General features: G+C 34.5%; 3 protein-coding genes across 5 annotated transcripts; 1 reads left to right on the top strand and 2 right to left on the bottom strand.

Moving 5' to 3' along the window:
• Positions 1 to 4,315: 4,315 nt before the first annotated feature.
• On the bottom strand, positions 4,316 to 6,582 carry LOC100779623 (hydroxyphenylpyruvate reductase-like protein). Its single transcript, NM_001317538.2, has 2 exons — positions 6,065 to 6,582; positions 4,316 to 5,034 (listed from the first exon to the last, which is right to left on the bottom strand). Exons 1-2 carry the CDS (start codon positions 6,485 to 6,487, stop codon positions 4,516 to 4,518), a joined length of 942 nt encoding a protein of 313 aa, NP_001304467.2. The 5' UTR covers positions 6,488 to 6,582; the 3' UTR covers positions 4,316 to 4,515.
• Positions 6,583 to 8,643: 2,061 nt separating this feature from the next.
• Positions 8,644 to 13,383, top strand: LOC100777496 (rop guanine nucleotide exchange factor 12). 2 transcript variants are annotated; one of them, XM_003530118.4, is made up of 7 exons: positions 8,644 to 10,015; positions 10,200 to 10,316; positions 10,508 to 10,662; positions 10,747 to 10,821; positions 10,937 to 11,197; positions 11,293 to 11,616; positions 11,845 to 13,383. In XM_003530118.4, exons 1-7 carry the CDS (start codon positions 9,751 to 9,753, stop codon positions 12,262 to 12,264), a joined length of 1,617 nt encoding a protein of 538 aa, XP_003530166.1. In that variant the 5' UTR covers positions 8,644 to 9,750; the 3' UTR covers positions 12,265 to 13,383. The 2 variants fall into 2 exon arrangements, with proteins under 2 accessions (XP_003530166.1, XP_014633141.1); XM_014777655.2 differs by having other exon boundaries at positions 9,875 to 10,015; positions 10,211 to 10,316.
• On the bottom strand, positions 13,270 to 14,634 carry LOC100499832 (uncharacterized). 2 transcript variants are annotated; one of them, NM_001249689.2, is made up of 3 exons: positions 14,356 to 14,530; positions 14,076 to 14,202; positions 13,270 to 13,598 (listed from the first exon to the last, which is right to left on the bottom strand). In NM_001249689.2, the coding sequence occupies exons 1-3, from the start codon at positions 14,481 to 14,483 to the stop codon at positions 13,419 to 13,421; spliced, it is 435 nt and encodes a 144-aa protein (NP_001236618.1). In that variant the 5' UTR covers positions 14,484 to 14,530; the 3' UTR covers positions 13,270 to 13,418. The 2 variants fall into 2 exon arrangements, with proteins under 2 accessions (NP_001236618.1, XP_006582847.1); XM_006582784.4 differs by having other exon boundaries at positions 13,301 to 13,598; positions 14,076 to 14,220; positions 14,356 to 14,634.
• Between the last annotated feature and the right edge of the window lie 1,468 nt (positions 14,635 to 16,102).

Raw genomic sequence — 16,102 nt, 5'->3', positions numbered from 1 at the left:
GAAGATGAGACCACTCTTGGGTCATAAATCATAAGCCCGTCTCCATTGGGTTTGTGATTACCCATTAAAATTGCTCTTCGGCCCCTGTCAAGGGATTGACAGTTTTTTTTTTATTTTGAGAATTTTTTCTCACGAAATTTTGATTTTGTGAATAAAATGCACAATAGAATCATGATTTTATTGTATATCTAAATTCATCCTCCTTATCACAATAAAATCATGATTTTTTGCATATTATACAGAAGAATCACGATTCCATTATACATTTGTTTGACCCAAACATAGTTACGAAATCACGATTCTATTATTATGTTTTTTTGCACCCCATTATCATAACGAAATCTCAATTTTACTGTGTAATTTTTTTGTCACAATAGAATCTTGATTGTATTGTGTAAGTTTTTTATCACAACAAAATCAAGATTCTATTGTAATTTGTTTTATCACCTCCTTTATTATAACAGAATCTCAATTTTGTTGTTTAAGTTTTTTTTATCATCATGGAATCGAGAGTAATAAAAAAATTTTTACAATGGAGTCAAAATTTCATTGTATTGTCTTTTAAAAATTGAATTAAAAAGGAAATAAATAACGGAATCTCAGTTTACGTTCTCCTCTATATCGAAAACTAGGACAAAGGTAGCTCAGAAAAAGATAGCTTTAGAAGTAGATTTCGTTTTGCATTCAATGGTGATTTAGTGGCGCATTTTATGTAAAAAAATAGACAAAACAACAGTGCTCACAAAAAGAGAAAAAACTAAAGTATCAAATGAAATTTCATAAGAATGTCTACTACATACTACATATTGAGATACATATTCATAAAATTAATTGGATACACATTGAACATTTAAAATTATTTCAATTCTTAGAAAAGGTTTACTACATATTGAGATCATCTAGCTTATTAAAATTGTATTGAGTTGAAAGCTTAAATATGTCTCATGTAAGACTTTTGTTATGAATAGGCTTTGGACGTGTAAAAAAGCAATGGACAATTATCCCTTATAAAAAAGCAACATTATCATACAAAGTATGAGGTTACTGAAAAGATCAATACTAGCTTGCAAAAGTAAAGGATATCTTTAATGAATAATGTATACCTACACAACGTGATTTCATTGACAAATTAAATTGAAATGAGATGGGACATACCTGACACGAGACTCCTTAGTTGAAAGAAGGTTCAACTTTGCAACTTAGATAAATAGACCAATATAACATTATATCGACTATAATGACATAACTCATGATTAGGAATGGTCATCCATTTCGCTTTAGGTACTGAGCCACATTCAACATACAAAGAAGTTGTCAATTCTAACAGTCTTTCTTTTGAGCCAAACAGTTGAGCATAGAGAGAGTGTCATGTTTGAAGTTCTCGAATCAAATTTTAGCAAATAAGAGACCAAGACTCCTTACCCTGGCCTAACAAAGCTACAATTGTCTTATAACCACAATTTCCATTTGATGTGACATCTTTAATATTCATAATGCATTGTTGCAACTAATAAAAAAATCCATCGATATAATGATCCATTTTTTTCTTCTTGTTACGACCAACTTTGTGAGCCATAATTGGAGTTCCCAAACTACCAACCATTGCACTCATTTCATCGACACACTCCTACATTGAAGGTTCATATTTGATAGATTTCATAGACTTCAGTGTATCATTTTTTTAACTTTCTCTGGAAGGGAACACATTGAAGTGGTATTCGAAAATGCAAGTTCATAGACTTTAGTCTTTAAGGTGATTTTATCACATAGTCTAGTTGTGTTGAACTATGAACTACGAATAAATAATGCATTCCAATGTATATGAATGAACTTTAAGAGAATGAAATCATATATATTGATAAATTGTTTAAGTTCACGAGAACATGATGGACCATGAGTAACTCTGAGTGTGCAACTACAGGCAGAACTATCAATTGAAATAATAACAATCATACTAGAAAGGGGATTAAATAGTGTGTTAATCAAATATAAAGACTTTCCAAATGTCCATCACGGGTTTAGACATGTATATGTGTGTGTGTGTGTGTATTTTAAGTCGTCCACAAAAAATAACTAAGTTTGATAAAAACCAAGTTTAATCTTCTAGTAAATATATAAAATATAGTTCTAACATAGTTTTTGAAGCAAACATTTGGTATGAAAAGAATGTCAAAAAACACTAAAAGAATGCTTAATAAAACCGTTAAGGAGAGACTTAGAAATACTTGATTTATATTGGTTCACTCGAACAAAGCTATGTTTAGTTTTCCTTTACACAATAGTAAATGGTTCTACTAATCAAAAACTTAATCACAAAACAAGTATCTTGTCTTGTCATTCTTGGCTATAGAAGTATTCTTCTAGCCATTTCTGACACTATCTTAGGCTCCCCCTGAATCTAAGAAAACTTAAGTATTGTTTAACATTAAGTCACTTCTAGCTTTCACAAAAAGTAGTTTGAATGAATATTGATTAACACTCAATAAGTGGATAAACAATAAAGCTTGGGTACAAAGGAACTTTTCTTAGCAAAGGATAAACAATGGAAACTTAAATGAATCGTCCAATGATTTTCTGTGGAGTTTTGCTTTAGAAATATTCTCATTTTATCTTAATATTTTTTGTTGTTTTCTTTTTGGGTAGAGTATGCCTTTATAGACTTCGATGAAGGTTTCGTTATGAGATTAGTGTTGAGTCCTTGAAATGACCATTATCTCGCGTTGGGAGATAAAGGCTACGTGGCAAGCTCTGATTTGAGAGGAAAGGAACAAATGTATAAACAACTGCATGTGCTCCTTGTCCAGGACGAAAGTGAACATTGAGGAATATTCTGTGTAGATCTTATATTCTCTTCTATTTTGTTTTTTCCCCTTAAATTCAAATGTTAATGATTCAAATAAAGAAAGACAAAATGTTTTTTTTAGCGAGAATACGTGTACTTTCCTTTTCAGCTAACATAACTTTTTTGTACCACGTTGGACGTAATGAAAGTATGTACGAGACTTATACTAATTGGACGCAAAGGCAACAAAGAAGTCATGTTTGTTGAAGTGATACCAATAATTTCCAACAACAAAAACGATATTTGTTTGTCTTGTAAGTTATATAACATATTAATATTGTTGAAAATGAATTCAGGAGTTTGATGAAATCTGGACGTGTTCATAATATATCTCTGACAACATCTTCATTGTCTAACCATCTAAACCAGTAAATATATTTATTGTGTCCTATCATCTTCATTAATATTGTTGGAAATTAATTCAGGAGTTTGTTTGTAATTATATGAAGAAAGTTTCTTCAACGTTCATAATCCAATGTCTTCGTTTCACATAATCAATTTGGCTCTCGGATTTCTCATTTCCCATTTTCTTTTTCTTGGTAAAGAAAGTTTTGGACATTAACGGTCTTAGTGCATGGAAATCGACGATCATGTCACAGTACAAACTGAGTAGCGACATATCAATAGATTATAAAATCTATTTCATAACTACATACTAATACAATAACATCAATAGCTAGTTTCCTAGTTAGTCGTTAATGAATATTTATTTGCAACGGAACATGTAAAATTGTTATTATATTAGATGAAAATCTCTTCTTGGGTTAACATCAACATTTCTCTCTGTAGAAAGCATCAACAGCTTCTACTTTAGCAACATTAGCATCCATAGTCTTTTTGAATTACTATAGCGCTGGCTAATATGTTCATATTTATGAGCTTTTATCTAGTTGATTGGAATCTGCTAGAACTGCATTGTGAGGCTTGCTTGTTTTTTGTGTATATGAGAAAAATAAAATGTTTGACCCAGGATATAGTCCGTGCATTTGTAATGCATATGACCCTGCAATACTTCTGATATTTCCCCTGCCTCAGATTTATGCAACAGACCAACGATAAACATTTACTGCTGGATAAGAAATCAATCGAGTTTATCCTGTAGACACCACATCTGAAATCATCATAAATAGAATAAATAAGATTCGTGGATAAAATGTTAATACAGGCAATTTAATTGAACAATCGTTACAATTACCTGTCCTTTAAGAACATTTCAGATAATTTGGTGTCTCCCTGCTTCAGATTACTCTGATCATTCTGCAGTTGAAAACTCCTGGCTAAAACACCAGGCATATATTTCCAACAGAAAAGAAACCACTACAAACATGCAAATAAAATTCATATATATAAACTTGGCCCTTAAACTCACCGTAAAAATTCACTTATAGACACCACTATCTTTGTTAAGCGATAAAATTTGAATATTTCAGAAAGTAATTCCAAATTTCCAATACTAATATGTGCTTAAGTTAAGTCGATCAATATTGAATGATTGATAATCTTATTAAGATGTCACAATGAAGGTGAACTAAATCATTGTTTACAATAGATTAAGCACCAGCACAAATATGAAGAAGCTCTTACAATGATCAATTTCCATGTCACAAAAAGTTATTAAACGGTAGTAATGCAGGGGGACAATCAGTCCTGGTAGTTCCATGATGGCATATTGATTAAACCAAGGGTGTTAACAGTGGATTTCCAAGGAAATGAGCGTCTAGGTTTCCAAGGACAAGGTCAGCCATGGCAGTTCGAGTTTCTATTGTGCCACTTCCGACATGAGGCAACAAGACAACATTTTCAAGCCCAAATAGCTCTTCTGGAACAGTAGGCTCATTTTCAAACACATCTAGCCCAGCACCACCCAAACGACCTTCTAGCAGAGCTGGCACTAACTCTGCCTCATCAACATGCTTGCCTCGTCCAATGTTAATAAGATAACCCTTGGGACCCAGTGCATTGATCACCTCCCTGTTGATGATGTGATGAGTTTCCTCCGTCAGTGGGCAAGCAACTACCAGTATGTCGCAGTTAGATGCCAGTTCTACAACACTAGGATAGTACTTGTAGTTTGAGTCTCTTTTTTGAGTTCTAGAGTAGTAGCATATGGGGCAGTTGAATCCTTCAGCTCTCTTAGCAATTGCTTGACCAATCCTCCCTAGCCCAATAATGCCAACAGTTTTCCCAGAGAACTGGAAGAAAAATACACAACGTAAAAATTAATTTTACTGTTGGAAAATAGGTGCGGGAATACTATCATGTACAAAAACAGATTTTAATGAGCATTCTATCATATCATGATACAGGTAATTGCGAAAGATTCACAGATCCTTGGTGTCCAATTTTGAATTTGCTTCTTCACCACTCTCAAAGTCATAGAAATTGTCAGGTAAACTGCATTTGTTTAAGAGGTGAAGACAGAGGAGAGGGATCATAATAGAACACTACCATGTTCACACCTAACATTTATTGTCCATTAAGGTACTGGACTAGTGGTAGGATTTTCTGCGTATATTTTTAAGATTATGATAGTAAGATAAAGATAGATGGTTCTTTCTATCTGCACAGTGAAGCTAAATTAGCGACTAATTCAACTCTCACTACTAAGTTAGTGCCAATTCACTTGATAGTAAAGACAGATTCAACTCTCACTTTCCAGGATAAAGTAAGTAATATCAGTTATAGACTATGATGCATAAATACAATTCATATCTGCTATGACAATATGATTATTCTAAAATTATACGGGATGATACCATCTGTGTATGATACATATCTAGGAATGAATAAAATTTCATAAAATGTAACAAATAGTATATAATTACAATTCTGCAATCCCAAATTATGAACATACTTTCTTGGACATGACTAAAACCAAAATAAAAAATCTAAATTTTGTCATCACAAATCACTTCCGATTTTGATTTTTCAAAGGTTTGGACTTTGGATGCTTCACGTATACATATTAGTGAAGTAATCCAAGAGTACCACTGTACCAGTATCTTGATTAAAAATACGTGAAGCAAATGAAATAATGAAAGGATTAGTACAAATTCATATGTTATAGATAAGAAAGTCAATCGTAGATACTATCCATTGATTTTATCACGAAGAATTAGTATTATTCACTTTACCTTTACTCAAGGCAGGAGCAAATTCTCTATATCAGATGAAAAACAGAACGCAGCATTCACTATTATGAGAATGCAGAAAAGAACGAACCTTAGTGGTCAGTTTGTAGTCCCCTTTCTTCCACTTGCCGCTCCTGACATAACGATCGCACTCGCAGATCCTCCTGAGCAGCGCCAGCATCAATCCGATAGCGAGGTCGGCGACTTCATCGGTCAGCACGTCCGGCGTGTTGGTGACGCGAATTCCTTTCTCCTTGCACCTGTCCAGGTCTATCCTGTCCACTCCCACGCTGAAGCTCGACACGATCTCCAGCTTCGGCAGCGCCTCGATCAGCTCCGCGTCGGCGCCGGCGTTCGAGTTTCCGACCACCGCACGGATCGAGCTCGCGTGCTGGCTTAGAACCTGCGCCGTCTGCGGCTGATCATACGCCCGAAACAGCTTGTAGCGCTTGTCCAGCTCTTGCTCCAGGTACGGTATCACCTGAGCCACCAGGAGTACCCCAATTGATCCCATTTCGCCACACAATAAATTAGGGTTAGGGATTCCACAGACACTCGAAACGCAACAAAGACAGACTCGGAGTCAGACACTCTCTGCGTCACTCATTCGGAGTTCTCTATATAACGTGCAGATAACATTACTCAGTACTACTCATTGCGTCACTATTTCCTTGGGCCCCACTATCATTTAACAATTTTTTTTGTTTACATTGTAGTATTATTTTTACACTTGGTATCTCAAGTTGGATTTTCACTTAATATATTATTAGAAGGAATGATGAATTTTAAATTTAATTAAATTTTAAATTAAGGTTTATTCTCATAGTTAATCAACAAACAAAGTTTTGGAAGGTGATAAATTTATATTTGATGAATTTATGCACACAATTTATAATTTTATGTGAAAAAGGAAAAAAGAGAACCGAAATAAAGAAATTACAAAATTAATAGTTTACTTTTAATTCATTTTAAAATAAATATATGCTTGACAAAATCTTTCTTATTTTGTAGAAAAATAATGTCAAAACACTTGCAAAAGGGTGTTGCATCCAAGATGCAAGATTGGCATCCCACGTCATTGAGAAAGAAAGCAAGTTTTTCCTTCAAGGCCAAACATGAGACGTGGACTTAGAGTCTTACATATTTAGTGTGTGTTTGTTTTTGTATGGAGGAAGGTTCAAATGCACGATCAATGTTATTTCTCACAACATGATGCATTGAAATACATGTTAACAATAAAACAAACATAGCTAAGTTTATTAGAATCTCATGTCGCCTCTCGTGTGAAATGTCGCACAAAAAGAGAAACGTTGGATCAAACACTCAATTATATTAATTTGATAAGAAACATAACATTTGAGACATTGAGCTAGCCTTTAGTTTTGTGGAACTCTTCAAATATTTTTTTGTTTAACATCTGATATATTTGACTAAAGTCGAAGTTGCCAACTAATAAGTTGTTGGTTCAAGTGATACTAAACTGAGTGTTTTTAAATAATATTTTTGGTTAAATTTTGTGGATGAAAAAAAATGATTGGAAAGAAAAATTCAATAGAAGATAATCAGTCAAATTTTTTAACATAAATTAATCATCAACAAAAATTGATAAATATTTTATATTGATGTCATGGTGAAAGAAATAATCAAAATTAACTTATTTGAAGACTATAACTTAAAATTGAAAGTTTTATGAGTTGGATCCATCATCTACAATTGTTATGTAAACCTTTTGCAAGGCCAATTGAAGATAGAACGTGTTGAAAGACAAATTTTCTCATGACCCATCATATTTTAAAGATATTTTCTACATCTTACCTTAAAGACTCAATTCTTGTAAAAAAAAAAGAAAAAGAAAGAGACTTGAAGCTTCAATAGATTCACCATCACCCATCTCCATTTTTGTCTATCCTATTTGTAATTTTACTATTTTCATTGTAGCTAGGGTTAGATTAACTTTTTGAAAATTTTCTTTAAGGATATTTGATTTAATATACATCGTTGAGACTGGAGTAGTTTGCTTTATTTCTAATGATATTGAAAGTCTTGGAAACCTTTTAATTCATCACACAACAATTAACAAGCTCTAAGTCATTAATTTTAATCGTTCATATATATATATATATATATATATATATATATTCGTCCACGGTGCGGGTCTTTTTTTAATTAGGTCGAGTTAGAGAGGAACAACCCATAAACACGACAAACCACAGGGAAACCCCAAACATTTGAGAGTTTACGAAGAATATATTCGGCGGCCCAAAAAAAGTATGAGAACTAAGCTATTTCATGAATCAGACACACAAGTTCTTCGTTTCGTCATGAGAGTTAGGCATTTTTCAAATTCCTTATGACGGCATTTATAGATTTTGTGGGGGCATATTTTCCTGTAGTATCCACTCTTGTTGACAGCTAGGAGCTAGCTTTCATTTTTGTCTTTACCTTTCTATTTATTTTTTTTGCCGTGTTTTGTTTTACCGTGGATTTTATTTAAGATTTCATGAGTTTTGTTATGTGAACTTTTGCACTTTTCGAAAATTTAATTAATGTTGTACTTGGATTAAATTAGTGTGTAAGATCTGGTATATGTTGAACAGAGATGATGAAGTTGATTTTCTACACTATTATTAACTCATTAAAACATGATCCCGGAAGTTTATTCCCTAAAAAAAAAAGAAAAAATAGTTCCCATATTTTATCTAAGTCATCACTTAAATAATGAAGAAATAAAAGCGTGGGAGGAAAAAATAACGGAAGAAGCAATGACAAAGAAGGATCAAATAGGATGATGAATAGATAGAAACATAAGAGTGAATCACTACTAAGACCACATTGAGACTAAGATTTCAAAGAAAATCAAATTTTCATTGAAATTGAAAAATGGATATAAAAATGATCTACAATCTAATTGAACATAAGAAAATATCTGAATAACTAATTTTAACTATTTTCCCCCTCTTTTTGTACTATCTCTGTACTCATTGCACAGTATTTCCCATTATTAATATATAAATGAAAGTTTTGGAATGTGGGGCTCCGATTTTTGGTAATGACAGGGTGGAAAATTGATGGCACTATATAATGGTCATCAAATCTAATAAAAGACTCAGGGTGTGTGCAGGTGGCATCATCAGAGAAACCGAAAACCAAGAATTTAGAAATTACTATGAACATTTTGGACTTCACAAATCACAAATAGAACAGTAAAATAGTTATACGTGAAAATTGAGATTGAAACATGTTCCTTAAGTAATGCATCTGCACCCTCCAATGATGGGAGAAAGTGAGGTGTGTGTCATTGTAAATTCCCTAGGCATGCATGTCTGTCTCTTCCCTGGTCTTCAGTTACCTTTGACCTTTTAGTTAAAACCTTAACCATCCAATTTCCCACTTGGTTGCCAAAACAGATTCCTCTCAACATAAAAAAAATACAAAATTCCAACTCTTATACCAACCTCATTTCTTATAACATGCACCCCACGTTCAATGAACCAAGCTCAAAAAAGAAATAGAAGCTATCCCAAACCCCATCAAATATTTACCTCCAACTATTTTTTTTTTGTCAAACTCTCACTCCTAAAAAAAAAATCTCCCATTTCATTTGTAACTCTGGCTTCTCCCCTACTATTTTCCTCCCCTGCCACAATGCAACAAACTTGACTTTCCCTATTTCTCTCTCCCTACACGGACCTGGAAACCCCATGTTTTGTTCTTGCTTGTTCATCCCTTGACAATTTTCCTTAAAACACATATTGTTACATTAAGAAAAAGGAAAAAATGGTTAAAGCAATGGAACAAGAACAGGAAAGTGTCAGGTCCAGACTATTCCATTTCAAAGGAATGTTTGAAAATACAGGGAGGCATACAAAGAGTTTGAGCATTGAGAGTGCCAGCGCATTAGATCCTTCTCCTTCGGAAGAAGAGCCAGTGTCATCAAGAAGTCAAGGATCAAAACCTCTAAATGTTCTGGATAAGGTTCCTAGGCCAAGGATAAGCAGGGAGGAAATTGTAGCCAAAGAAGCCAAAGATAAGATGGTGCAAGGTAAACATTCTTTTAATTTGATTGACACCTTTATACTTTACTTCCATATGATTAAATGAAATGTTATATATTTTATAACTATTAACATTGTTTCCATGTTACTACATATGTTTTTATTTTCAAACTCTTGATGTGTTGCATTGGATTAGTCTATAATATTTATCTATGGTTGGGTTTAATTCAGAAATGGAACAGATGAAGGAGAGATTTGCTAAACTGCTATTGGGGGAGGACATGTCTGGTGGAGGAAAGGGTGTTTCTTCAGCTTTGGCATTGTCAAATGCATTCACAAACCTTGCAGGTATCTTGACCTCTCGCTTTCTTTCTCCTTCAACTAAGACATGTCATTATTCTTTCTGTTCTGCTACAAATCTCCAATCATGATGTGAAAACATTGTTCTGTTCCTTCCATTTTCAGGAGAGATTGAAAGCAGAAATGTTTCAAATAATTCATTGTCAGTTTCTCTCATTCTTTTCTTACTGAGAATGCAGCTGCTGTTTTCGGTGAACAAAAGCGGCTGGAGCCAATGCCGCCAGAAAGAAAAGCAAGATGGAGAAAAGAAATTGATTGGCTTCTATCGGTCACCGATTACGTTGTTGAAATGGTTCCCGTGCAACAAAAAAACAAGGATGGCTCAACCATGGAGGTAACCCTTTTTCCTTCCTTATGTTTCTCATCCTTCTTATCACAATTGCTGTACGATTGAACCTAATCTCTGATTATTGAATAGGTTATGACAACACGACAAAGAACTGATCTCCACATGAATATCCCTGCTTTACGAAAGCTTGATGCAATGCTTATTGTAAGATCACTAACTGTCCTTGCATCCTGATTCCCTCCCGAGTTAAATATGATCATGACTTTTCTGTTGGCGTCAATTGACTGTTAGTTCTCATACAATTATTGATGATGAGCAGGATACTCTAGATAACTTCAAAGACCAAAATGAGTTCTATTATGTATCAAAAGATGCAGAGAATGCAGATAGAAATAATGATACCAAGTGGTGGTTGCCTACACCCAAGGTTCCCGTAGAGGGTTTATCTGATGCAGCAAGAAGGTTTGTCCAGTATCAGAAAGATTGTGTGAACCAAGTTCTTAAAGCAGCTATGGCCATAAATGCTCAAACTCTATCAGAAATGGAGATCCCTGAAAGCTATATTGAATCCCTACCCAAGGTAAGTCAAAAGGAACTATATTTGCTTAAAAGTTATCATTGTTAACATTCAGACATCTTACACAAAACATTATTTTTTTTTATTGTTTTTTTTAGAATGGAAGATCAAGTCTAGGGGACTTGATCTACAGGAGTATCACAGATGATTTTTTCGATCCTGATCAGCTCCTATCAGCCATGGACATGTCCAATGAACATAAAATCGTAGATCTCAAGGACAGAATTGAGGCATCCATTGTGATTTGGAGACGGAAGATGAACCAAAAAGATAGCAGCAAATCAGCTTGGGGTTCTGCTGTGAGTGTGGAGAAAAGAGAAATCTTTGAAGACAGGGCAGAAACCATCTTACTTCTCCTAAAGCGTCGTTTTCCTGGGACTTCCCAATCCGCATTGGATATAAGCAAAATCCAATTCAACAGGGTAAGAGCATGTTCATTGTAATCACAATTTTCAATTTACGGAAAAAAAAAGTTGGTAATATGTCACATGGAGATTGGTCGTGATCATATGGTCTCGGATCATGTAATAATTTCTCCCAGTTCACAGGTTCATTCTGCATTGTTTTCAATGAAAAGTTGCATGACCATTTGGCAAAGTTGAAAATGTCTTAGTTCTTTTAACATAGTTAAGGATCTCTTACCATTGCAGGATGTGGGGCAAGCTGTTCTTGAAAGCTATTCAAGAATATTGGAAAGTTTGGCCTTCACAGTGCTGTCAAGAATAGAAGATGTACTCCATGCTGATCTGCAAACTCAAAATCCATCACAATCAGGAAGAAAGAGTCTTTCGAGAAACCCAATTCCCAAGCCAGAGAAGTCTCCAACTCCAACTCCTAAAAAAGAGGTAGACAAGAGTGGCTCAGAAGCAATGACACTATCAGATTTCATGGGTTGGAACAATAATCAAGGTGACTCAGATGCTAAGAAAGAAGCCTTTGCAGATTCAGATGACTTCTACAAAGACATCGATAATGGAAAGCCCCAGAAACTTCCAAACGTAGTCACAGACAAGAAAGTGTCCTACCTTGAGACATTGGGAGGTATGAGGAGTCCAACATCACGCCATTAAGCCCAACAATAAAATGCAAGCACTTGAAGAGGGAGAGAAAAAAGGAAGGAAAAAAAAAACAAGTATTTGTGAGAAGCCTGTGGTCTTCGGAGGAGTTGTTTAAAATATAATCATTTATTCTTTATCATCTATTCTTTCTTTTTGTACACAGGAATGGATGAATATACAAAACACAAAATCATGAGGGTTTGAAGCATTGTCGCGTATGAATTTTTAGTCTGGCAGCCCCAAAATGTGATATTTTATGAATTCACAGATGTCATGCATGCGTACTTGGAAATACTATATAACTCTATTCGACCAATGTAGAATGAGGATCAGGCGTAGTAGTAAAAAGCATTTCTAACTCCAGTTTTATTACAAAGTAACTGTAGTTATCTCTGACGTTATGTGTGTCTCCAGCTAGATAACATGAGTATGTAATCATTTTATACTCTCCTTTCTTTCTATTGATGAATCTTATGAAATGGAGGAGGCAAAAGTCATAGGGACTCGATCATTTTCCATTCGTTTAACCCTTTGAGATGACATTAAAATGGTGAAATTCAGTAGATACTTAGGAATTAACCATTGTACTAAAATATTCTCTAGGTGGTTGATTCAGTTATCATCAATTCTTCCTGGAGCTATATGCCATTTTGAAGGCGCCATTTTATTTTTAAATAAATAATGGTTTTATACATATTTATTAATAATGTTGGATTTGAATCCAATAATAAAAACAATTTGTACAAAGGGAGTTTAGCTCAATAGAGCCGGATACGTGAATTGTTGTAGACTTCTTATCTGGCATTAGTTCCTACCAATAAAATAAAATAAGCAATTTGTTGAGAGTCACTTTTTTTATTTTAAAAAATCACTATGTTATTTATGAATTCGTAAGTGTTGTGAAAAGTAAAGTTGTATTGTTTGATGAACCAAAGGATATTATTATACAACTTAAAGAGGTAGTCGGGTAATCAAATTAACAATTTCAGATCAACATCCAATCAAGCATGTCTTTGCTTCAATTGAAAACCAAATCAATGCCACTCAATTAGACGGGAAAGAAGCATCTTTGAATAGTAGTCTGTAAGTATACTTACACATTATGCAAACCAGAAAAAAAATAATTAAAAAGGAACTCAATAGATGGAGTTCTGATACAAATCAAATTAGATCTTGCCACGAGGACCGAGCTTTGGTGGGAGTTGTGGTCCCTTCTTGATTGGTAGAATGTCACCTGAGGCAGTTGCACTGAAGTATGCAAGGGTGGAACCACCTCCCAATATCAGAAACTTGAGTAACAATCCCCTCTTTGTGAATGGAGCAGCAAATGTCTCGAAGAACTTGCTCTGCAAATTCATATCAATGGAAGAGCTATGTAGTTTGAGTATGTATGCAATATTTGTTTGACTATAATTTCTATCAAATGTAAGTGCATATGCCAATTAATCACAAATCATTCTAAGTATGATTTTTAAGTTAGTTATTATAGAAGTCAAAAGACTTCTTATATATAATTTCATTAATTTGTGACTAAACAAGAGGGTATGTCTAAATTAAATTAAATTATATTTCTTTATCAATGAGGCAATATATATGAATTAGATAAAATAGTTTATCTACTGACAGTATAAAAACATTCATAACTTCATTCAATTACAAATTAACATATATGATACCTTTGTTGATTTTTATAATTATTGTTTTAAGTCATATCTGTCATGATTTCTTATGTTACCAAAGTATATATTATATCATTGAATTATCTTTAATTTTCCATGTTTGATTCTCAATGACGAAGATGCACTTGTAGAGGAGGGACGAACCTGAAGAGGGTTGTAGGGTGAAGGTGCATCTGAGCCATACAAGTCCCACTGCCCTGTAGTGTTGCCCAGATCCTCCAAATCAAAGTACACACTCTTGTCACCATACTTTGCTACCACGGCACCACTCCTGTAATGCTTAGTTACACTGTTTTAGCATACAATTACAACACATGCGAATCATAATATACAAGGATATTTCTTTTATGCAAAATTCTTGTATGTATGTGTGTGTGTATATATATATATATATAGCAATTTATGGAAATGCATGGAATGGAACCTGAAGTTCTTGGATTTGACACTGTGGCGAGAGGGCTTGAAAGAGAGCTTAGTTCCAGAGAGGGAACTTCCAGCAAGGCCATTGATCGTAGCTGGTTGAACAGCAGCCAAGGTTGCTAGAGAAGCCATGATCTTCTTTACTTCTAACTTTGTTTCTCTGCTGTTCCTGTATCAGTAATTTAGTATCAGCTGATCAATGGGGAATATAGCTGTTTCTGTTACTTGGAGCTCATGTGTCCACGTGGCCAGCTACTTCCACTTCACCAGATTTGGAAATTCATTCCTGAGGTCACACGTGATTTGGAGATAGATAAGCTTATCCACTTCTCAATTCTTGGCCAATAACAATTAACAACGAGAGAAACAGTGTAACATATGGCATCTATTATTGTACTTATAAATATCACTTAAACTAACTCTACCAATTTTATATAAATAAACACTATGAATTTTAATTTTGATTCAATTAATTTTTATAAATGGATACCTTAAATTTTGGTTTGAAAGTTTAACACGATGTTAAATTTAGACATTTTTAATATCGGTTTCAAACCAATATAAAAAGGATTTGCTGTAATAGTGTATTAACAATTTTCTATTGTAAAAATTCTTTTTGACCGTTCTAGAGTGCAAACAATTATAGAAACAAAATTAATAATTAAACTAAATGTATCTTTTAAACAAGTGGGAAAAATCTAAACTATCAAATTAATCTAGTGTAAAGGAAAAATCCGAAGACTTTTTTTTATAATTTTTTATCCATAAAAATTAAAAATATGTTTCATATATTTAACTCAATTAATTGAGTTACACTCCCTTATTTTTTATGATAGAAATTGTCATGAGTATTTTTTTTAATGTCCCAATGTAAAGGAAAAATCCGATGACTTTTTTTCATAATTTTTTTATATGTAGAAATTGTCATGTGAATTTTTTTTTAGAAGAAGACTTTATTGTTGGTCCAAACATATTTTTTTCATTTATTTTTCTTTGGTTTTCATTTTTATAGGAGATTTAAAATATCCTATATTTTACATCGAATTCTTAATTTTGTTTTAAATTTTTATTATGTGAAATATTTAATAATTTAATTTGTGACGAGTTATGGTTAGTGTTGATTTTAAAATCAAATTTTAATTTTCTGACACCTCCGTAAGGTCCGGTCCACCTCAATTCCTCCCCAAGAAAAACACCGCCTCACGTGTGAAACTCACCCTTGACATCAAAGTCACTTGCCGTGACTTCCACAAAGACTCCTCCACCCTCCGCCTCCACGGTCGCAACCTCCAACCCAACTAGCACGTCCCTGCCGGCTCCTTCCACACCCTCACCCTCACCCTCGAACCCCTCAAAGACTCCTCCATCCCCCGACTCCACCGGCCTCCACCACGATCCACACCAGATCGTATGGCACCAGCATCAGTGTGTGCATCACACCGGTCAAATGCAGCGTCTGGAACGTGCGAACGTGCGTCGGCATCACCGTGATCGCCGTCCTAGGGTTTTTCACTCCGAATAGCGCCCCTACTCTTTCTGCACTCTCTCGATATGCGGTGCGCCTTCATCACCTCCCCGAGATCCGAATGCGGCCACGGCCGGATTCGGATACCGTGCCGCCCGACTACCACGAGTCTTGCGGTGCTCGCCATCGCCGTCCGGTTCTTTGTTGGAGGAACGTCATGCAGAGCTACGATTTCTAAACCTCCGGAACGACGCGATGTAGAGGCTTGTTGAGAAAAGGAAGAAGA

The sequence above is a fragment of the Glycine max genome, chromosome 7 (genome assembly GCF_000004515.6).
Source record: "Glycine max cultivar Williams 82 chromosome 7, Glycine_max_v4.0, whole genome shotgun sequence".
In the NCBI taxonomy this organism is placed as follows: domain Eukaryota; kingdom Viridiplantae; phylum Streptophyta; class Magnoliopsida; order Fabales; family Fabaceae; genus Glycine; species Glycine max.
This window is presented reverse-complemented; position numbering and strand designations above follow the sequence as displayed.